General features: G+C 38.9%; 1 protein-coding gene across 1 annotated transcript; it reads right to left on the bottom strand.

The window, feature by feature from the left end:
- Positions 1–1,657: 1,657 nt before the first annotated feature.
- DAPL1 (death associated protein like 1) lies at positions 1,658–20,377 on the bottom strand. Its single transcript, XM_063079960.1, has 4 exons — positions 20,319–20,377; positions 11,617–11,704; positions 9,238–9,298; positions 1,658–1,896 (listed from the first exon to the last, which is right to left on the bottom strand). The coding sequence occupies exons 1-4, from the start codon at positions 20,374–20,376 to the stop codon at positions 1,780–1,782; spliced, it is 324 nt and encodes a 107-aa protein (XP_062936030.1). The 5' UTR covers position 20,377; the 3' UTR covers positions 1,658–1,779.
- Positions 20,378–23,456: the final 3,079 nt, after the last annotated feature.

The raw sequence follows: 23,456 nt of genomic DNA, 5'->3' as shown, positions 1-23,456 counted from the left end.
CACTGGCTGAGTGCCAGTCACGAAAAAGACAAAAAAAAAAAAAAAAAAAAAAAAGATACGGTGCCAAGGGCTGGCTGATACCATCAAGGAGGGTCACTATGCTAATGTGGAAGCAACCAGGGTGGAGTATTGCGCCCTTGCAGAAACAAAAGGGTTTCTGTTTAAGTCACGAGGCTTTTCATAAATGGAAGTGGGGAGAGGTTTAGTGCTGGAGTGGAAGACAAGGCCAGCAGATATTTTGTGCTTATTGTGTGCACAGTGGCACTGGTCATGTCCAAAATCTATCAATTGTCTCAAACAATTCTCTTATTCCTGAAAAAGAGCCAAAATATGCAGAGGAGGAGATGGAATGCATCCTCATGACCAATGGGCTTGAGCCAGGTGCCTATGGATTTCCAGGAATCTGAGACAGTGTTGACACCAGGTCATACTCAAGGGTTGTCAACCTGTAAAGTGCTGACCACCTTCCTCAGGTAAGGACAAGTGCTGATTGTCAGAAAGCATTATCAATTAGAGGTGCAGAATGGTGGAAGAGTGAGTGACAGCCAGCCTCTGTGCAGGAAGAATGTGATTGCCCAGAGGATGCCTGTAGAGCTCTTTTACCTGCCTGTAATCCTGCCGACTGGGCCAGTTGTCAAGCTAGGGCTGGTTCTGGAGCTCACAAACCCCCAAAGCCTTGTCCAGACTGGGTCACTAACCCTTCACACACCAGGCTGGGTCACCAGACCCTTCACATGCAGGTCTATGAGCTAGGTACCCGGCCAAAACAGTCCTTGGAGTCGTAGGCTTGAGAGCATGGCTGCAGGTGGTGGTGGACCCACAAGGCAGTCAACACCAGCCAAATCGCAGTGCTGCGCAGGTGCACTAACTCCACCCCACCCACACACAATTTGCTTACAGAGAATGTGCCGCACCACTCTCAACCATCCCTATGGCAAGAGGTCCTGATTAAATTATTCTATTTTCCCAGCAATGCCCTTGGCAGTTCACATGTGAGGATATGAAGTGTGTGTGTGTGTTTGTGGTAGAGGGTATAAGAGAGCTAGAGCACGTTTAGTTGCCATAGTAACACTTTCCCTCCCACCCCACCTTAAATGAAAATCAACTTTTACAGCCCAGCCACAACGCCTTGTAGTATCATGATCCCCTCCATTCTAGAGTATTAACTTTCTGGGAGGCCCAGAGCAAATCATCCACAGACACTATAATTCTACATTCCATCCATGATAAATTGGTACGAGAATATATTTATTAAGAATTTGACTTTTTCATTTTCCCTTACCAAATCTTAAAAAAAAAAAAAAATCCACTATGTGTTTATCTAGGAAACTGGAAAAGACATTTCATCTCAAGTTAATACTTGAAGATCTTAAGATGAACAAATTGAGAACAGTCACTCAATGTTTGCATAGAATATTGACCTTTGCAAAGCTTGTGCACTCTTCTCTCAAGGAGAATGGAATGTGGGTGGAACAGCTAAGAATTGAGTTTATCTAGGGAGGAGCTGTGGAGTAGTCAGGTATTTTATATTATTTACTTAATTCTACAGAATTGCATATGTAAATATCAGTGGGATCCTGACTTGCACCAAAAAGAGGCACAGGAACATACTGGATTTACAATTTTGGATGCTTTATTATCTAAAGTCAAAAGGGAAGATACAAAAGCTGTTTTATTTACCAAGCAAGTGCACTGGGCCTATGGAAAGTTTCGGTCCTTTTTGCTAAGCTGTCAGATGTTCGAGGCAGTTGGCCAGATGGCTGTGTTTTACGTCCTGGCTTAACATTTTCGAGGCTGCTGAATAATGTAGATCCTTTTCAGTGGAGTGACCTTCTCCAGAGCAGGTGTGGGTTTTTGATGTGCCATGTTCACTGTTGCTGGAAATTTATGATTGAGCTAAAGGTGAGAAAGGAAGAAAAAAATAAGCATATTGGATCTTTTTGGTCATGAAATATTAAAGTAGTAGAAAGCAATACAGTTGGTCAGGGGAATTTCACAATTTTATTTATTTCTTTGATAACACATCTTTTTGGCATACCATTTCCAGCTCTGGACACATGGAAGTATGTGCTAACCTGGGGTTTTCCCTTATTAACTTGTCTCTAATTTTTAAAATTATAAAATATGTTATGTATAAAAGAATATATAATGTCTGTATATTTACATATATTTTGAAGTGGCATTTTAAAAAGTAAAAATAGTTAATTATGTCTGCATTGGTCCTCTGTAATATCAGCATTATTACAGCACTAGTATGCATATATGGATCCCTGTATTCTAAGAAGGCTATGGGGACATTGGAAAAGGTCCTAAAGGGAGCAAAAAAAAAAAACAAAAACAAAAAACCCTCAGTTGTTAAAAGATCATAAAGAACCTCTGAAAAAAGTTAGGAAAAGTTAGGATTATTCTTTAGGTTGAAGCATGTGCAATTGATATTTTTGTAGGTCAAAAATCGTATGATATTGGCCATTCCACATTGTTTAATCTAAGTAGCCTGAAGAGAAGACTGAGGAATGACTCACTAGCTTCAGGAAACAAATTCTCTTTAGTCATCTTCACAGAAAACATCTATGAGGAAACAGGCTTTAATAGATTTAAATTAACACAGACTGAGATTGTCTGACAATAAGAGGAATTTCATATGGAACCAAGAGACCTTATAGAATTTACATGAAGGACAGCTTAAAGATACACGGATGCCCAATGCTGCTGAACACGACCTTCTGGGTTCATTCCAGTTCTTTGTTTTCAAGCTCATCAAAACAGTATAAAGGTACCTAAGGACACCTCCCTTAGCCAGCAAGAAGGGGATGCCTCAGCTCACTAGGAATTTAACTTACCACTATTGAACTTAGATGTCCTTGCCTTGACACTCAGATTTGTTAAAAGGGGAGATAAACTGTTCATGACTGTAAGCACCACATTGCTTATGACTTGTTCGGGTTCTTCTAAGCTGGGGAAAACAATATGTACCTTATATCTTTTCTCAAATGTTCCTCCCAATCCCTGGGCAGGTAGCATTCCCTTTCATGTGAAACTTGACTCTAAAAAGTCCTTTCTTCTTGGTCTTAAAAAATTAAACACACTGGAAGAATATATACTGGAGTGTTAACAATGGCTATCTCTGGGGGATAGAATTATGGTCAATTCCTAGGCTTTTTCTTTGCCTTACTTATCAGTATTTTTCTAATTTTTTTCTTTTACATTTAGCAGGTACAAGTTATACAATAAAAGTCCAAAGATGGTCTCTGCTGACATTCTAGAAGAATGAAAAAAAACATAATTGAGGTATTGCTCATAAATGTTACTTTAGAGTCTAAAAAAGAGCTGGTGACTTTTTTTGTCAAATCAATTGCCATCAGACCACATGACATGCATTTTACAGTCTGGTAAGGGTTTTGTTTTTCTTTTAACATTAGAACCAGAAGGAAATTTAAGAGGTCACTGACTTCAGTAGTTTGCTTCCAGACTGGGTATCTTTAGCTTCAACTAAAACAGATGGATTATTTCAGGTTAGCTTTAAATCACGTTCAAGAGATTAGAGATAAGAAGAACAATTTGACAAGTCACTTAAGGTCAAATGTAAGGTAAAGGGGGTGAGAAAGGAAACAAACAAATAATTCTGATATAACAGAAATCTGGGCAATGAGCCAGGATGAGGTGGGGCGAGATGACAAGCTGGGACTGGAGGGAAGAAAGCCGCATGTCACATGTTGATTGTTGTTCTTGAGGTGTGAGAGAGATGACAGGTGGAGGCAGAAAAGAAAAGGGGAGAAGAGAACAGCATGTTAGAACACACTTACTGCTTAATTTAGCACTAATTTGTTATTGGATCATCTCTGGGGTGATCTCCACAATTTAGGGGCTACATTTTTGAGGTCATTTTTACAAACTGTGGCAAAATATACATAACATAAAATTTACCACTTTAACCATTTTTAAGTGCATGTACAATTCAGTGGTATTACATATATTCACATTATCACTCAACCATCACCATCATGCATCTCCAGAACGTTTTCATTATCCCAAACTGAAACTCGGTACCCATTAAATAATAGCTCCTTCTCCCCTCCTCCCCCCCCAGCCCCTGGCAACCACCATTCTACTCTCTGTCTCTATGAATCTGACTACTCTAGGTGCCTCATTTAAGTGGACTCATGCTATATTTGTCCTTTTGTGTCTGGCTTATGTCATATAGCATAATGTCTTTAAGGTTCATTCATGTGATAGTATGTGCCACAATTTCTTTTCTTTCTAAGGCTGAATTATATTCTATTGTGTGCATATACCACATTTTGTTTATTCATTCATGCATCAATGTACACTTGGGGGGTCGTTTCCACCTTTTGGCTATTGTGAATAATACTGCTATGAATACTGGAGTGCAAATATCTGTTCGAGTCTCTACTTTCAGTTCTTCTGGGGGTATACCCAGAAGGGGATTTGCTGGATCATACGATAATTCTATGTGTAATTTTCTGGCAAATTGCCACAATGTTTACCAGAGTGGCTGCACCATTTGACATTGCCATCAGCAATGCATAAGAGTTGGGGGTATGTTTTAACGAAGGCATTTAACTGGGGTTCTAAAAGTGCTGCTCAACTGCTTCTGGGGAGAGGAATGCCACCGATTAGAATGATTGAGAGACTGGGTCAGCACTTTGCAACTGCTGGCCATCTGTGAACTGGTCTGGGAAATTTTGGGGGAAAGAAAGAAAATCAACAGGATCGAGAAGGAAGAGGAAATAATTCTGGCAAATATAACAGCTTTAGAGAAATTGCTCATAATTGTTAAATTACAAGTTTACAGGGATTGGGGGCCAGTGGCAGTGTCTTATAGTGACTTTTGGAAATAATGACAGGAGAGTCAAGTTCTCTTTCTCACATCTCCACCCCCGATAATCAGGATGCTGAAGGGCTTGGAGTTGTGGGTGGAGAGTCTATAGTCTTCCATCAGAATCGACGAAAATGTAAATAAAATGGTCAACCCCTAAATGCACTAATTCTTTGCTGTAGATTTTATATCGATGGAGATAAGAAGGTCTTATTTTCCAGTCTGAACTAGAAATAAACAGAAGCAGCTTTCCAGAGTAAAACCTACAACCAGCTGTTTTAATCTGACATTTTAACTTTAGGGAAGCTCCACAATTTTCATCGTTAGTCTTTGTAAAATGATAGTGTTTGTAGAATGAAAGGTGTTTCTTGTCTGATTCATTAGGGTAAGACACTCGAAGGTAACTCCATGAGAAAAAGAATGGAAGGCCAGTATATATCTAAGGATTCTGCCTTGCTGTGGCTCCATCACAGGGGCAATATATTGAACTTGAAAAACAGATCAATAGAAAATCTTACATTGAAAATTCACCTTCATCTTGGGTAGCTGTGACCTCAGAACCTATACTTTTAGTTTCAGACAAAAGCAAAAGAAATATGGCCCTTACGATGGGAGCTGTGAAAGAAACTCTAGATGCAAGAAAATCAGCAGCAGGTTTTGTTTTAGAGCCTGAAGTTGGGTAGTATTAGCAGGCTGGCAGCCCTTCCATTCATCTTTCCAGGGTGTTAAGTTCCAACTCAAACGTTGGCACTTAACTTTCCACACCCAGTTAAGCAAAGTGCTTAAAACAAAACATTCAACTCTCATCAATGAAATTCAAGGATACTCCTATGGTGATGTTAATCTACAGATCAAGAGAAAACTTTTTAAATTTGCAGATGCCTTTGCTAGCTTTCTCTCCCCCAGGATCTCATTTCAGATACATCTCACTGAAATTGGCAGTGCTGACTCAGGGTCTGGCAACTTGAAAAAAGTGGTCCCAGCTTGAACAAAGTGTCAACATTCCACTTCCCTTCACACCATAAACCAACCCCATTACTAATATTTTAACTGGATACTTCTATGTTCTGAGAAACTTCACAATTATTGACAAATTTAACTCCCATGACTGTTCAGAGAATTAATATATTGGCAGTATCATTTTCTATCACTTCCTGCCTTAAAAAACTTTTAAAAATGTAAATAAGTACCCACAAATCTCAGAGGACCTACATGACATCTAAAGGGTCAAATAAGCTCTAACTAGTGTGTGGGACTTGGTCTGAGACCAGGTCTCCCAGGTTTTTAGCCTAGAGAGCTTTCAGTTTTACACAACCTCTTTTCTGCAGGGATACCAGGCCAAGTGGTCTGCCACTGGGCAACATGAATTCTCTTATTATGTAGGTCTTCAAGAGGTGGGGAAGGCTGGCTGGAGAGGCAGGGAGGGAAGGAGAAACGGAGTGAGGTGGGAGAAAGAGGTCTGTGTGGAGGTGGGAGGTGGGGAAAAAGTGGGAGGGGAAATTTTAGGCTGCTTCCCACTTAGATTTGTACAATTCCAACCCTTTTGGGATTGTTTTTTAATCTCCCAAATTTTAAACCCTAGATTGATTTTAGAGAATCCAAAGAAGAAGAGCATACAAATGTAAATTTCCCACCATGATTAAATGGTTATGACGTCTTATAGATAGGAGTTGTCTTGGACCCTCAAGTTCCTAAAACAGGTATGAGAAATAACATGGTTTCTTGTCACTAGACATAATTGTAGCTGAGGGCATGAACAAATCTTAATAAATTCAGAGGATATGACCCTCCATTCTGTTACTGTATTTCTTCTGACCAGTTATATAGCGTTAGGTCTCCGTGACAATAGATAATGTGAGGGGAATCACTGTAATGCAGGGAAAACGTATCTTTAAAAGATATTTATGTCTATATCTCTATATCTTTTATATGTTTTTTTAAACTTTATTTTTGTGTTAGCCCATACAGTTTGTGGAGCACATTTTTATTTTTAAAAATCAATGTATAATTTACCTACAGTAAAATTAATCCTTTTTAGCGTACTGCTTTATGAGTTTTGATAAGTGCATACAGTCTGTAACCACCACCACAACCAAGATATATAACTGTTCCATCATCCTGCCCTCAAAATTCCCTCCTGTCACTTTGTGGCCACCCCCTCCTTCTATCCCCAGCCCCCGACAGCCACCAATCTCAGCAGATCTAGTGGTCAGCTGATTTCAACCTGAGGTTGACCTTGATTATGAAATCCTACTACGCTTCATGTTGAATTATGAATTCAGGGGAGATTGTTCTTAGCTGTAGGGAAACACATGGATCCCATCACCATCCATGTTTGAGATAGTCACTGATGGTAATCTTGGAACATGTTTTTGTTGCTGGCTCCTTATCCTTTGCCTGAGATTCCATGTGACAAAAGGATGCATGCCTGGGAACAGAAGCTCACACTGACTGAGGGCTAAATGCACCAAGGACTTTGCAGGTATTACAGAACTTCATTTCATTCTCACAATATCTCTGGGGAGCAGATACTATTAATCATGTTCCCATTTACAGATGAAGAATGAGATGCACAGAAAAAGGAAGAAAGCCGCCCAAGGATACACAGTGAGTGACAGAGCCAGCACAGGAATCAGGCAGTCTGTGGTTTTCCTAACCTGCTTTCCTAACCAGTAATCTGTGCAGTCTTAGCCAAACAGTAAAAATTACTCCTCATAGTAAATATCCTACTGCAGTAAACATTGAACTGAGTGTTAAAAGTTTTTTTTTAAAAAAAAATAGGTATAGTTACTGTTAAAAATATTTGTAACAGCACAGCATATCATCTCAATGTTCTCTTACATTTTCCAAATATGATTTATTATTATTATTTTTATTATTGTTATTTAGGGGAGAGATCAGTCTCCCCCAAATAATTTATCTTTGAAAGAAAGAAGTGATATTTTTAACAGAAAGGGAAAGAACCCTCTATGTCTATACGCATCTGTGTTTATAAAAACACAATACACACTCTGGCATCATACCTAATATACAGCATGATCAACTTTTATTGGCCACTCCTTTTAAACATTATTTTGAGTTAACATGTCCTAGGGGTACATGTCTATTCTATCCAGTTCTACTTTCAACTGTGGGCATCCTCTTGCCCTGAGGAAGAGGTGTTTAGTGGGCATGAGCAAGAGCGGGTGAGATGCAGGAGCAGGCAGCCTGGCAGGGTATCATCCCTCAGCCCAGCTTCTGAAGCCAGGAAGGCAAAAGTCACTTGCGACCTCACCCCAATTCTACTTGAGTGGGAGAACCAAGCCTCCCGCATTAGAAGGCTGTGTAGCTATGGCTCATCATCAAGATCTAGCCTTGTACAATCTACCTGGTAACATCACGGACTTTAGACACTCCTTTCCATTTCACTGCCATAAAACCAGGGCTACTACCCTTAATGGAGTGCAACGAGGTCACTCTGCCGAGCACTCTTCTAAGAGCTTTGTGTCTGTGAACCCATTTACTCCACACAGCAATACTACAAGCTATGCACTCTTCCCTATCTCCATTTTACCAATGAGGAAACTGAGGCTCAGGATAAATAACTTGCTCAGGGCCATACAGATAGTAAGAGGTGGAGCCAGTGCCGATAGGGTCCCAGAGGCCAGCTGCACGGTTTCTGTTCTATTTTTTTCCCAAGGCTGAGGTGATGGTCCTCAGGCCCCTGATTCTGGCAGTAACAGCAAGTCTACAGAGGGTGCCCAGTCCTGTCGCTTCAAAAAATGTGGAAGTAGCAGAAAGAGTGGTTCTTTATTACCTTGAATACAATGTCTCTGCCTTCCAAAAGTAGAATAAGGAGTATGTTTCTTGAGCTACTTAAAAGAACTCAGGCTACAGAAGTAAAAATGGCAATGGTCAACTGCTTTATAAACAGACTTAGTGGATAACGCAGCTGGTGCCCAGCCTTCTCCCAGCCCTAAATCGTGCAACCCTCCACCACCCACCTTGCCTCAAATCAAATATTTCTTTACAGGAATGCTGAGGCAAGGAGGAAGGGAAAAAACTGCTGAACTCCCAGTACACAGGCTGCCTTTTATAAAAACATGCCAATGTTTCTGAGAAATATTTGGGATGGCAAAATACAGTTCTGCAAATTCAGCATCGTGATTCTCACTTTATTTCCTATCTTATTTTCGAAATGATTTATTAAATGGACACTTTAGGAATTTGGGAGAAACAGCTTTTCTCACCCAAAGTACTTTTGTGTTCCTTTGCCCGAAAGCTCATTCTTTCACAAGGACATCAAACCTCTGGGCTGGAAAAACCTCCGTGGTCATCTGCTCATTCACCCCTGCAGCCTGATCCCTCGGGTAAATACTGACTTGGAGCAGTGTGTGACTCAGGCCCCCCGCCCCGCTCACCTTCTCCAGGGTGTCAGTCAGGGCATCCAGCGTCTGTATTTTGGCAGCATTTGCAATGGCACTGTGAAGATGAAAAGAAACTTCAAATAGGACTTAAAAACTTTCCTTAGCACTAAAGAGGCTAAATCATTTATAGAAAGGGCGTCTCCCTGTCTTTAAATTTTCATTCTACTTGGCAACATCTAGAAGACAAAATCCTGCCTCTGTGTACCCATCTGCTACAACAAACTTTGTACACCCAGTTATTATTATTATCGTTTTTTAACTTTTCATGAAAGCATAATATACATACAGAAAAACACACATATAAGTGTATAGCGTGGCTAATATTTACAAAACAAAAATACGAATCAAACCAACTTCCCTGAGGATAACCACAACCCTGATTTATAGCTTCATAGATTAGTTTGGACTGTTTTTGTATTTCATAAAATAAACCATTTACAGCATGTACTCTTTTGTGTCTGGATTCTTCTCTCGGGCCAAGTTATTTTGTTAGGAGAGTTTGAATCAAGGCCAAGTCTATAGTACCATGTATTGAAGGAAACCTGTGCTTGGCATATTATTTCTTTTCCTGGATGGTTTGTGTTGGTTAGTAGAAGTTATTAGGAAATGGCCATAGATTGCTGCCTAGAAATTTATTTTCTATGTTATATTTTTTAAAAGCTATTTTCCAAGATGTGAGGAAAGGTGTTTATCTATGAAAACAAGGCACTCTTATCCCATGCACACACCCATGGAGGAAATAGAAACAGCAGAAGGGGATTCACTTGGAGCTAAACAAAGCTAAGCCTCAGGATCTCACTGCACTGGTTCCTTCCAAGACCCTGGGAGGAGCCCTACCTATCTCACATTTGTAATTTTTGGTTATTTTTCTTTATAATGGCCCCCAAATTCTGTCATGCCTTGTATAACCCGTTCTGTCTCTGGTAATTAGGGCAAGAGAAAGACAGCTATCTCTTGCTGTTTAAGTTCTGTAGTAATCCAATTCCCATCTTTTAATGACTATTAGAAAACAATTTAGTTTTTAAAGGATGTTCCAATCACCACTTTATTACTCTCTGGCCAACTCCTCTGCTAGCATTGTTCAGCTGATATTAGAATTAATAGTAAGTCCTCATTTTCGTGAGGTGCAGAGAAATGAATGACCTGTCCATTGGCTGCGGACTAGAAGTCATTTCCAACCCGAGGTTCTCTTGAAATTAACCAGTTTGCAATTCAACAGCAGTCTGATATGTTTTACAGAGTGCATTCACTATTTCAGGAACCGTTCCAGATGCTGGGTCAGAAGTTGAATAATTTGTGAACCCCACTCTTGAAGACTTACAGATTTGCTTTCATTATGTGATGGGTATTTTCTGATATCAGAAGAAACAAATGACTTGTTGCTAATGGAGCAAATAAGTATTTCATTCTTAAGTGGAGGGTGGAAAATTCCTCAAAAAATTCCTTCCCAGAAATTGGAAAGAAAAGTTTAAAAGTGACTTAAAAATAATTTTAAACACCAAGGCCCAGGTTTGATCCCTGTGTCCGCCAGCCACACACACAAAAAAGATATGAAAGAGCCAAAGAGGTCCCTTAGTCTCTTACGGGGGTACCTTGAGCATCCTCTAATACGCTCCTACTGAATCACTCATCAACTGATCTATGGAAACCATCTTAAAATTAATAGTCTCTGAAGCGCCCTTCATCACACTACCTGGAGGAACCAGTTCTGCATGTTTCTTTCTTTTTGAAATGCACTCGTTTTCCTTAACCAGGGCTTAGAGTGGTTGGCCCATTATCCGATCCAGCCCACAGCTCCCTGCTGTGTTCTGGGAATAGCCCAGGCTGTCAAGGTTATGGAGGAAGGAGCAGGGGAAACCAACCTCTGCACCTACACGCCTTCCGGTTATGCCCAATATAGAGGCCATTAGTTTCTAAATAATTGAGTGATGAATTTAAAACAACCAAACAAAAAAGGCATTTATTTTTAATTGAGGAGATCTGCAGCAGAAAGCATATTATGAAAACAGGTCCAGCCTAGGGACAATATTTTAAAGGCTGATCTGAAAATAGGATGAGGGGACAGGTGTCAGGTGTGGATGCATTCAGCACCCTGACTTTTAAGAACGAGGCGGCTGGGTTGGCCGCTGAGAGGAGGAGGAGGATGGGTGGGGGTCGTGAAGGGGGCTCAGAGAGAGCCCTGCAGAGGTGGCCACCTCCCCCTCCCCGGTTCCCCTGCTAAGTCACCACCGATGGAGACCCCAGCCTCACCCCACCCTGCCTGGCTGTCTCCAAACCCATAGGGAGCTTTGGTTTGTCCTAAAATAACTTCTGGAAGCAGAATCCTCAAAACTCTTCGAGGCGATAAAAGAGAAGCAATTGAGCAGTCTCTACCTTGTTTTCTCGAATCCTGTTTTTTTGGTATGTCTCTCCAAAACACCAATTTCTTGTTTTTTGGAAATTCTCATTCCTCCAGCTTTTACTATAAACAAATAAGCATCAACATGGAAGTTAGAACAGTGAGAGAAGGCTTGCTTTGTTATTCAGGGACAAATTTGGATTTGGAAAGAATTTTCAAACTTATTTTTTAAAGATCTAAACTTTTATCTAAAGTAACACAATAAAAAGAAAAAAATTTTGGGGGGCAAACAAGGTGGGAGTGGAAGAAGGGCTGAGGTCTACTTGTTTTTGCTCCAAGAGGTAGAACTGAGGCTGAAAAGGCAGCAGAATGTTAAACCTTAGATTTGGGGAGGAGAGAAACCACATACTCCTATAGGCATTTCACTAAGAAACTGTTTTTTTTTGTTTGTTTGTTTTTGTTATCAAACCAATTACATTCTTCACGATAGCAACCAAATTACAATGTGACCCTCTGTTTTCCCACAGGATTAATTTGTGTGTGGCTTGCATTTTTTTTTTACCCAACTAGAGCTTTCGAAAGCCAGATTCTGAGAGATGAGCCAAAAGTCAGGGAGGGCAGTGATAACAGGCATTTAATTCAACAGAGGTGCATCTGATTCCACTGGATAACCACCTTCCATCTCAGACCCCAAACCTCAAACCCCCGGTGTTGGACAGCTAAGATGTTCTAATGAGTAATTAAACTGCATTAATAATCCTGCCATTCAAGAGATCAATTAGTGTTAATTAGGCTACAGATGACCAAACAGCATTTCAAGTGTTTAACAATGTCAGATGAAATCAAGTTTTGAAAAGGAACAACCCATTTCAGATTGCAAGTCAAAGCAAATACTTTTTTCTGTTCCCAAGGAATTTGCACATATAAAATCTGACAAGCTCAAATGAGAAGAAGCTAAATGGACATTGATTTGTTTGAACCTGTTAATTCTTTTTATGGAAGTGCCAGATTGGCAATTTTCTAAAACTAGTTCCAATAAAGTGAAAAATAAGAAAACCTATTCTATTTCTCAATGCCCTTGTGAATTGACTTTATTATTGTTTTTTTAAAAATTACTTAATTTTTTTGGTTATATAATACATGCATAAGGTATACAATTCAAAAAGCAGAAAGAGTTCTGCAGTCTCTCTCCACCATTACTTCCCAACCTGCCAGATAATCTCCCTACATACTTACTGCTAATGTTACAAGTTTCCTTTGTCTTCATCCACAGATACTCTATACATATACCTATGTATTATTATTTTTTAAATGGTAGCATAAGATACATATTGTTCTGCACCTTGTTTGCTTTTTTCACTTAACCATATATTTTGGAGAAAGTTCCATATCTATATCTATCTAGATCTCTGTGTCTTTCTTTAACATTTGCTTTAAAATTTCTTTATATGAACATTCTATGTTTATTTAACCAGTCCCCTGACGTTAGACATTTCATGTTTCTAATCCATTGCTATCACAAACAATGGTGCAGTGAATATCCTCTTACATACATTAATTTTGAACAAGTTCAAGTATATCCATTGGATAAATTCGTAGAAGTCATCTTGTTCTTAAGAGTATGTGCTTTTGGAATTTTTCAAAATCTTGCCCTTTGCAGAAGTTGAACCAGTTTACAATCTTACCAGCCACGATGACAGTGCCTGTTTCCCCATGTCCCTGGCAACAATGAGCTAGAAAATTTTTGGTTTTGTCTACCAATAAGTTAAAAAATAAATAAAGGTAACTCATTGTTTTAATTTACATTTCTCATTTTTTATTAAAGGTTGAGCCTGTCTCTGTGTTTTAGAAGCCTTTTGTATTTTCTTTTCTATGAACAGTTCAAATCCTTTTTCCATTTTTTTCTATTAGAATGCTCATCTTTTTCCTGTCTTTTTCTTATTGATTTTTAGGAACTTTTTGTCTGTGAGATGCATTGCAAATATAAAATATTTTATTGTGCCAGTTACTACTTTTTGACTTTATTGATGTTTTTGCCATGCAAAAACTTGCAGTTTTTATGTGAACTTGTCAATCTCTAATAGGTTTTGTATCACTATGAAAATCTGATGTTTTATAAACATTATTCCATGTTTTCTTCTAGAACTCCTATGGTTTTATTTTGTATGATCCATCTTTGATCAAATATTTAACTCCTTGATACTTCTAGAGTGCATTTTGTGTAAGTCATGTGGAGGGATGCAAGATTATTTTAGATGATCCCAATATTATTGAAAAATCCAACTTTTCTCTATTAGTTTGAAATGCCATCATTTATTGTACACTAAGTTCTCATATATATGTGTATATGTGTATGTATACGTATGAGTGTGTATAAACATATACATACATATTTGTGACTACTTTGGGACTTCTGTTCTATTAATCTATCTGTTCATATGCCATCACAATACTATTTTAATTATTGCACCATTATAATATATTTTAATATTCAACAGAATATATTAAAATAATATTCAACAGTTAGTCCTCCCTTGTTTTCCTTGGCAGAACTTATTAGCTATTCTTATTTATTTTTCTATATGAACTTTGGGGAATGGGAGCTCTCTATTCAAGAACATGGTATGTTTTTCCATTGTTTATGCGTTATTTAGGGTTACTCAGTAGCTTGTTCACATAAATTTTGCACGTTTATTATTAGGCTTATTCCCTATGCATTTTATCTTTGTTGTTGCTGCTACTATAAATAAGGCCTGCTCTTCCATTATAATGCTAACAGATTGTTATTATTGTAATGTTAGTGATTTTATACCCAAGCCTTACTGACTTCTCTTATTGCTTATAATAATGTTCTGTAGATTCTCTTAGGTTTTCGAGGTAAAAAAAATGATAAAACCTGTAAAAAATAACATTATTTCCTCTAGAATAATGTTAAATAGTGGTGATGACGGACATCTTTGCCTTCCTAATTTTTAAGGGATTGCTTTTAGTGTTTCACCATTAAGCATAACGTATGCTTTGGTGACTCTCTCTATGTATATATTCATATACTTGTATATTATCATACGTATACATTTCATTATGTTAAGGAAATAGTCTTCTGTTGTTATTTCATTGACCTTAAAAATTATGAATAGATGTTGAATTTGATCAAATGCCTTTTTAGCATTTATGGATATGATCATATGGTTTTTCTCTTTAATGTGGTTAATTATATTAATGAATGTCTTACTATCAAATCATTCTTGCATTCATGAAATAATGGTCGAATTATGAAGTTGTTCCTTTCTTTTTAATTGATTATATAAACCTCTCAGTAGAATTTTGTAATGCTAGATTCAGTTTAGGAAAGAAAATACTATTTTCATACATGATCTGCTTTAAATTCTTTATAAATATATATTTTCACATATATATGAAAAAGAGGCATACAAAGTAATCAAAAACAGAAATGAAATTATGTGGAAACACCTTCTGAATAGCCATGGAATACAGGTGAAATAAACCAAGGGTTGAGCTTTTTTCAGGAAGAATGTTTGAGGAGTGTGTGCCTCTGTACGAGGGATGGTGTCAGCTTATGGGACCATTGTCTATTCTACCAAGAAAAATCAAATAAAAGGTCTGGGGCTTGGGCCTTCAATACACCTCCCAACAGTTCTTTATTCTCTTCATGACAAGTGCTTTTTAAATATTGTGTGCTGGAATTGTTTTTTTGTTAGTGTTCCTTCTGTTTTCCCTGATTCTGTTGTTTCTATACATTTTCTTCCACCTGGACGGATTAGTATCGCCAACTACAGAAGCAAAATAGTTATAGTGAAAGAACTTTGGAATGTTGAGTACTGTTCCACTTGTTTGTAAGCACATTGGGCAACCTGAGATTTTCCAGAGGAGAGGGACCAGAGTGAAGGGATTCATGTCACATGAGGAACTAGGGAATCTGGTAAGATCCCTCCTGAAGAAGCAAAGTCTCAAAGGAGCTTAGGTGCCACCTTCAAAGAGCTGAAGGGCTGCCACGTGGGAGGAGGAGCGGTTCCAGGTGAGGAAACGTTGTGCAGGGTCAGACAGCTCCTCTCCTCCTAAATCCCGCAACCTTGTGCAAGGTGCTTAAGCTCGTCTCAGGCTCTGTTTCCACATCCTTCAAAAGGGAATAACACTGACTGTTCAGACTTGTTCTTGAGAATAGAGGTGACATAAGCACCTGGTGCCTGGTAGGCACTTAATAATTAGTATTTATTATTATTTATATTTATTTTATGTTGTTTCAGAGGAGAGAAGGAAGACCAAAGGATGGAGTTTCCAGAAGGCAGAGTATGACTATCTACAACTGTTTGTGTTATTCAAAGTGAAACAGATTGCCTAGCACAATAGAGTTCCTTGCCCCTCAATGTATTAAAGCACAGGAAAGAAGTCCACCCGCCATGAACACCTTAGGAGAATTTTGGAGAATTTGGTAAAAATTGAATTAGATATTCTTTATTATAAAGTCCTTACTGTGATCCTAACTCTTCTCATCTATCTCCAAAAGAAAATCTATCACTTCCCTTCCATTAGAAAAAACATAGGTCACTTAACAGAGAAATAAATGCCAGAAGAAAAAAACCAAAAAGCAAAACAGAATGCAAACATGGGAGTTCTTACTCTTAAAAGAACAATAAAACAGAGACATTTGGGGGGGAGGAATTAAAAATCCTCCCCAGAAGATTTCTACTTCCATCCAACAGTCTTTGAATCCTGTCTGTTATAGAACGGGCTCAAACTCAGTGATTTAGGAAGCATAAGGAAACCACACCTTTGATTTTCAGAACACGGTTCTTGTACCAAACTTGTTCTGGCAGGTGATCTTACTCGGTCATCCATGTAGAGTAGAAAGAAGCAAGAGATAACATCCTTATGCTATAGATGGATGCACTGAGATGTAGATTAAGGCTCTCACTACATTGGGGTGACTGAACCAGACAGAACTGGTTTGTGGGAGGGTCATCTTCAAAGCTCTGCTGGGAACACTGGCCACACTGGTCTCCTGGTGTGTGTCAACCACTGGTCTCAACCATCATTTACAACCCAACACAATCAGGTTCTTGTCTATTTTGCTTATATAGTACAAGATAAGTCTGACTCGAGACATTTTCAAAGTCTCATTGTATCCAAATCAATTCATTTAAATTTGTAATCATTTACATAACTCCATGTTTGGGACAGCATTGCCTTTTGAACCTTTGTAGAAAGACCATCCGGAATTGGGCAAAGTAAAATGTAAACTGACTTAACATTTTAACAGGCCTTTGAGTACAAATACTTAAGACAAGACTTTAGATCCTCTCAACAAATAAAATGATCTAGAGACAGAAAATGTAAAAGAGATGCTCTTTTGGGTAGTTTCATTAGAAAACATAAATTTATGTGGGGAAAAGGAAGCTTCACTTTTCTGTCTTTGCATAAGAGAGTTATACTCTTGTGGCTGCTTTTGTGGTTTCTAACTTTTCGAAAATAGACCTTTTAGTTTATTTATATAATAATTTTCCAGTTAAGATTTTCCAGACATATTGGTAGAAAGTAGTTAAGATAAAGACAAGCCTGCAAGAAAAATTAGGTTTTTCCTTCACTAATCTGTGGAGAACGTGTGTGAAAAAGCCAAAAGACACAAAGGTTTTTGTAAACTCTGCCTTGTGACTGAGAACTTCTATTTGAAGATTTTAATTAAAAGGTTAGATGTTTGCAAAATGCTTACCTTGTATTCACACTTGATTTAGCATCAAATTTTAGGTTGCCCTTCAAGACCCAGAAACCCTCATCAAGAGAAGTTTGTGGAGTGAAGAGAGGGGGCTTTAGAGTAAGAGGGCTGCAGCATGAGGCAAGTTTTATTTTCCAATCCCAGCTCCACTGCCCACTGGCTCTGTGGCTCTGGTAAAGTCCCTCAACCTCGCTGTTTCGGTTTGCTTTCTGTGAAACATCATCCATCTGTAGGCTCCTGCCATGTCTACAGTTCTCTGCTGTGCCAGGTGCAGTTCGCATTGAGCCATTGGAAGCTGTCCTTGCAGTCATCAGACCCCAGTCATGTGTGGGGCAGTGGCCTTACCATCTCTCTCTTCCAATCTCACAGATCTGTCTCCCTCCAGCCCCCACAAGTTGACTTGAAGAGACCAAACTGAGGGAATCAAGCTTTTGGTGTTTTGTTTTTGTTTCTTGTTTGTTTTTTAAAACTATGACACTAGTCCTTATCCAGTTGGTTGTTCCCCATTTTCTGCATTAGTTTCACACTTGGGGATAACCCTCCCCAAACTTCTCCCTCTCTTTAACGAGACAGAAAACTTATTCTCTCTAGGGATTCACAAGCGATCCCTTCGATGGCTCTGATTCATTTGGCTTAAACCAAATTAAAAAGTGCAGGGAATATGGAAAAATTCATGAACTACTGCTCTTCTTTCTATTCATCACGTATCTGGCTTCCCTGGATTTCCCTCTACTCACAGTTTTGGTGCTGCTGTTCATGCAGTGGTGTTCTTATAAAACTAAGAGTGAGGCAAATAAAAAGGCAGAAAATTGAAAGCAATGCTTACCAGAGCCCAGGCCACCTCATGTTTAATGTAGTCTTGTTTCTAGCATAATGTGTAACCAAGGCTAACAGGGGTGCAATATATTGCATTAGTATACATGTGAGAAAAACTGCTAAGCACCCCATGCATAGGTGGGAAAGGGTTATGGCTGGCTGACTTCAGAGAGGTTTCAGTTTTGACTCTGGTTGGGCAGGAACCAATATCTTTTCCACTGCAGTTTCCTTCTGTTTTGCTTGCTGCAGTAGAGTCTAAAACAGCCTCAACATCAGGATGTCTTGAAATTGGGGAGGATAATTTCTGCTGATGGTGATGCATTTCAATAAGCCTGTATTTTAAGGAGGTTAACTTAACATTCATGTGCCAGGTACTTTATATAGGCTATCTATTTTAATCATCACAAAACCTTATCAGATCAATGGTATTTATTACACCCTGTTTCAGAGATGAGAAAATTGAGGCTCAGAGATGTGGAATGAACTCGAAGTTCGATCCCAGCTCTGTCCAATTCCAAAGTCGGTGTCAACCCTTCCCACCATATCACTTCGGCTACCCACTTTTGTGGATCTGTATTTCGCTTATAAAAATCAGGTAAAGATTTAATGAAATTTTGACAACTAGTTATTTTTGTTCCATAAATAAAATTTTGTCCCATAGAAAACTTGTTCAGACTTAAAATATGTAGTGAAACAAACTGAAGGATGAGGCTTCTTTGTTCCTCTTGTGCTCACTGGGGAGGCAAAAGTCTGCCTTCATCTCCATTCTAATTATCCAAAACCTCTTATCTGTAGTGTCACAGTTCATAATAATTAATTGTCATGCCAGAGGCATTGTGACATGCTTGATGGAGTCATGGTGTGCTATGTACACAGAGTAATTAGCAATCATTAGTGGTGGGGACAGAAAGTTCATTCAAACTTTCATTGGGTTAAGTTTATCTCTGTTCTTTGTGCATAAATGTAGTTTAGCAAATCAGGTTTTAGCTTAACCATTTTATGAAGGATTGAAGTGGAAGTGGTTGGAAGAGAAAAGTGGGGTTTTTTTTTTGTCTTTATGTAATGAGCTTCTCTTCTAATAATTTGCACATATAGTTCCTGAATATTAGTTAGCATCATTAACTTTAAATATAGATAATGTTAAATATTGCTAAATTTAATTACAAATGTAAAACGTCAGAAGTCTGCCAAAGGACTAATTTTTATTGGTGGTAGAAATTTGGACTCCTTTCAGCTGGATGGTCCACCAGAAAGCCACCAGAACTGTGTCAGATTTTGATGCTTTGTGAAGGTTGTAGCTGCCATCACTCTCTGCAGCACAGATGACTGAAATAACCTTGGCTTAGAGGTGCCAAAAAATTATACTAATAAGAGAAAGTCAAGAACAAAGCAGTCAAGCTTTTGAGATCTTTCTTAAAGAAAAAAGAAGTTGAAAGAACATAAAACTGACTAAAAATAGAACTGTACACCTCAGCCAATCCATATGAACATATGGTTAAGTACAATAAAACTAATTTCCATATTCTAGAGAGGTGATATAAATAGATAAGTTAAAAAAAAAAAAAAGACAACTGTGGATGCTTTGCAAAACACCTAGATAGCTACCTTTCCCAGTCCGCCCCTCCAGTCCTTGTGTCCTTGTTAAACGGTGCTTCTCGGCTTGTTGGCAAACTACATCCCTGATAACATTGCCCAGTCCCAAAGCCTGAGGGAGAAGAGAGAAATGTGGCTGCTGTCCTCTGTGCCGAAGCTGGTTTGCCTGGGCACGAAGTCAGATGACGTACAGCATCTTGGGGAGACAGAGACTTAGAGCTGGAAACTCTAGGGAGGAAGGTTTCCATGGTAGCAAATCTTCCTCCAGTGTGGATGTGTTACTACTAACCTACAGCCAGGGAGGGCAGGTGCCACCTCCCTAGCTATCCCTTCCCACTAGCACGGAAGCTCTTATACTCCCATACATAATTAGGTTTTAATTCCACTGGGGCCTGACAAATCCCCAGGTGTTTTTATACACAAGCTAAGAAAGATCAAAGACACAGGAGGAAATCCGGTTGCCTGAAGTTAAAATAATAACGGGTAGGTTGAGAACCTCTGCTCTCGTTGGGGTGTTCCTGTTGAAGGCACTGCTGGAAGGAAGGGCAGCAGCAGTCTGTGGGATGGAGGACAAAGGGCGGGAGGGGGGCAGCCTACCTGCAGGAGGATGCCCCCCTTTCAGCGGGGAGAGCAGGACTTGCACTTCATTTGCCATAGTGTGTGCCAGTGCCAGTGCCTGTGCTGGTGCTCGGTGCTCTGGAGGCCAAGTGCCAGCTGGGGCTTCCTGACCAACTGCACCCTGGCTTTATACAGGCAGGGGGCGGGGCCCCTTAAGGGCATTGCTGAGCAGCAACAGAGCTTGTCACCCCGCTCTCTGGGAACCTGCATCTCCTTGGCACGTTTTCTCTTAGAAGAAAACTTTCTTCTTCTCTTCATCTGGGAAGGCAAGGTGGACATCTACAGGAGACAGGAAATTCTTATTTTCTTTCATGGAGAAAGGGGAGAGGATGGAGTTCAGTGGAATTTTTTTTCTCTCCAACTATTCATCCCTCAGGTATGTATAGTGTACCTACAGGGTGACAGGCTTTTGTCATATACTGGCATGACAAGGAGGGCAAGACAAGATCATTGCTTCAAGACATCTGTAGTCTTTCTGGAGAGACAATTACAAAAAAAAAAAAAAATACTGTGCCTTTGTCCCAGTCTTTGCAATTATAAGCATTTATATTAAGACAATGATTGGCGATGCATACAGATTTCTGTGCAAGGATGGTAACCATATATTTCTTTTCTTTTCTTTTTTTCGTATTGGTGGGAATCAACATAAACATCCCAAAATATAGAGGGATAGTTAAATAAAGATATAGCCATGAGAGTACTATGTACACATTACAAATCATGTTTTCTAATAATATTTAATGATGTAAAAATATTAATGATAACATAGTAAAAACGTAGGCTAGAAACCAATGGATGCCAATTTTGTTAAAAAGAAAAAGTACAAATTTAAGCTAAGGGAAAAAGTACAAATTTAAGCTAAGGCATTATTGCATCTTCAGTGCCAATCAAGGCTTAGCATATGCCAGATACTCAGAAATCTCTCTTTGTTCTTCAATGCAATTAAAAACTTCTGCTCTTCAAAAACCACTGACAAGAAAATGAAGACGAGCTACAAACTGGGAGAAAATATTTGTAGAATACATTTCTGATGAAGTAACAACATTTAGAATATATAAAGAGTTCTTACAACTCAATGATAAAAGAGAAGACACCCAATTAAAAAATGGCCAAAAGATTGAAACAAAACCTCACAAAGTAGGGATATTGACAACAAATGAGCACATAAAGAGATGCTCAACATCACTAATCACCAGGGAATGCAAATTAAATCCACAAAGAAATACCACCACATGTATACTAGAAGGCATCAACTAAAAAAAAAAAAAGGAAAATACAAAATGCTGGTGAGGATGAGAGCAATTGGAAATTGCTGGTGGGAATGCAAAAAAATAAATAAGCACTTTGGAAGTCAGTTTGGCAGTTTCTTACGGAATTCAACATACACTTACTATATGACTAAAAATCTGATTGCTAGGAATTTTTCAAGAGAAATGAAAACAAATGTACACACAAAAACCTGTGTGCAAATGCTTAGAACAGCTCTATTCATAATCCCCAAAGTTAGAAACAACCCAAACATCAACTATAGAATGGATAAACAGATTGTGGTATATCCATATAATAAAATACAACTCAGCAATAAAAAGGAACAGCATGGAGGAGTCTCAAATGCACTGTACGAAATGAAAGAGGCCAAACTAAAAAAAGCTACTTACTCTATAATTCCATATATATGACCTTCTGGAGAAGTTAAAACCATAGGAACAGAACTCAGGTCAGTGATGGCCAGAGAAGGGGTGGGGAAAGTGGCTTAACTACAAAGGAGCAGAAGTGGATTTTTTGGAGGTATTGAAAATATTCTTTATCTTTATTGTAGTGGTGATTACACTTATCATACATCATAGAAAATGGTGAATTTTACTGTCTGCGAAATATACTTCAATAAACAACAAAAATATCTGTTTGTTAAATAAATGAACGGAAATACCAAAATGTTGAGTGGTTGTCTATAAGCAGGGGTATGACCTTTTGATTGTTTTGATCTTTTTTCAGTTATTTTGTATTACTTTTTAAATCGATAAAAACCAATAAAAGTTTTTTTGGGGGGGAAGTCTGCTAAAGTGTGACAGACGTTGGTACACACTACGGGAGCAAAGAGAAGGAAATATCCACATTATCCAGCAAATATTTTGTGAGTGGCTCTCTCAGCAGGGTCCTGGACCAGGAGCCAGGTTCAGAGGTGACAAAACCCCATCTTTGCTTTTAGGGGGTCTCACAGTCTCATGGGGAAGGTAGGAGATGAGATGAGAAGAAGCCTTAGAGGATCCCTTCTGTGGCTGACAAGGTTTACAGTGGCATTATTCAATAGAAATTTCTGTGATGATGGAAATGTTCTGTACTGCTCTGACTAGTATGGTAGCCACAAGCCACATGTTGATTTGAGTATTTGAAATGTGGTGGGTGCAACTGAAGAACTGAATTTTAGTTTTATTTAAAATTAAATAGTTTTAATGTAAATAAAATAAACGTAGCTACATATGGCTATGGCTACAGTATTGGACAGCACAGGTCTATACCGTAAAACCTAGATTTGTGACTGTTGCCCAGATATTATGGATTATCCTCTACATCTGTGAGCTGCAGAAGGTGAGGAGAAAATCAAAGGGCAACTGCCCCATAGGAGATTCTGCACCTAGGACAGCAGAACTGATGTGAAGGATGAGTGCTTGGACCAGAGTAGAGTGAGTGCCCAAGCGAAGAAGGCTTCTTGGGAGCAAATGCTTGTTGATCTAACCATGAAGTCATGATAAACAGGCTTCCTTTTCATGTCCCTCACATGCAACACCTTTAGTACATGGATATATGTTGTAAACCTCCACGGGGCATTTAGTAGGCAACATTTCCAGAGCGTTGTTCATCCTGGAAACCCTTGTTCTGTGAATAAATATCCTTAGAATTTGTGCTATTGAAATTCAAGTTGGAAAACGTATCTAAGGCAATGGGAGTGACGGTGTCCAGGAGCGATGGCGAAAAAGAAGTAACCAAGGAAGTATGAAATGTGTAAATAGAATCCGCAGGACATCCCCTCTGATTCTACTCTCCCCAACCCTAAACATCTAACATGAGCATCCTAGACTAATACTTAATATGCCAGCTCATTTTTCCTTTAGCCCC

This window comes from Cynocephalus volans, chromosome 1 (assembly GCF_027409185.1).
Source record: "Cynocephalus volans isolate mCynVol1 chromosome 1, mCynVol1.pri, whole genome shotgun sequence".
Taxonomy (NCBI): domain Eukaryota; kingdom Metazoa; phylum Chordata; class Mammalia; order Dermoptera; family Cynocephalidae; genus Cynocephalus; species Cynocephalus volans.
The sequence above is the reverse complement of the archived record's forward strand: the minus strand, read 5'-3'. Positions and strand labels throughout refer to the sequence as shown.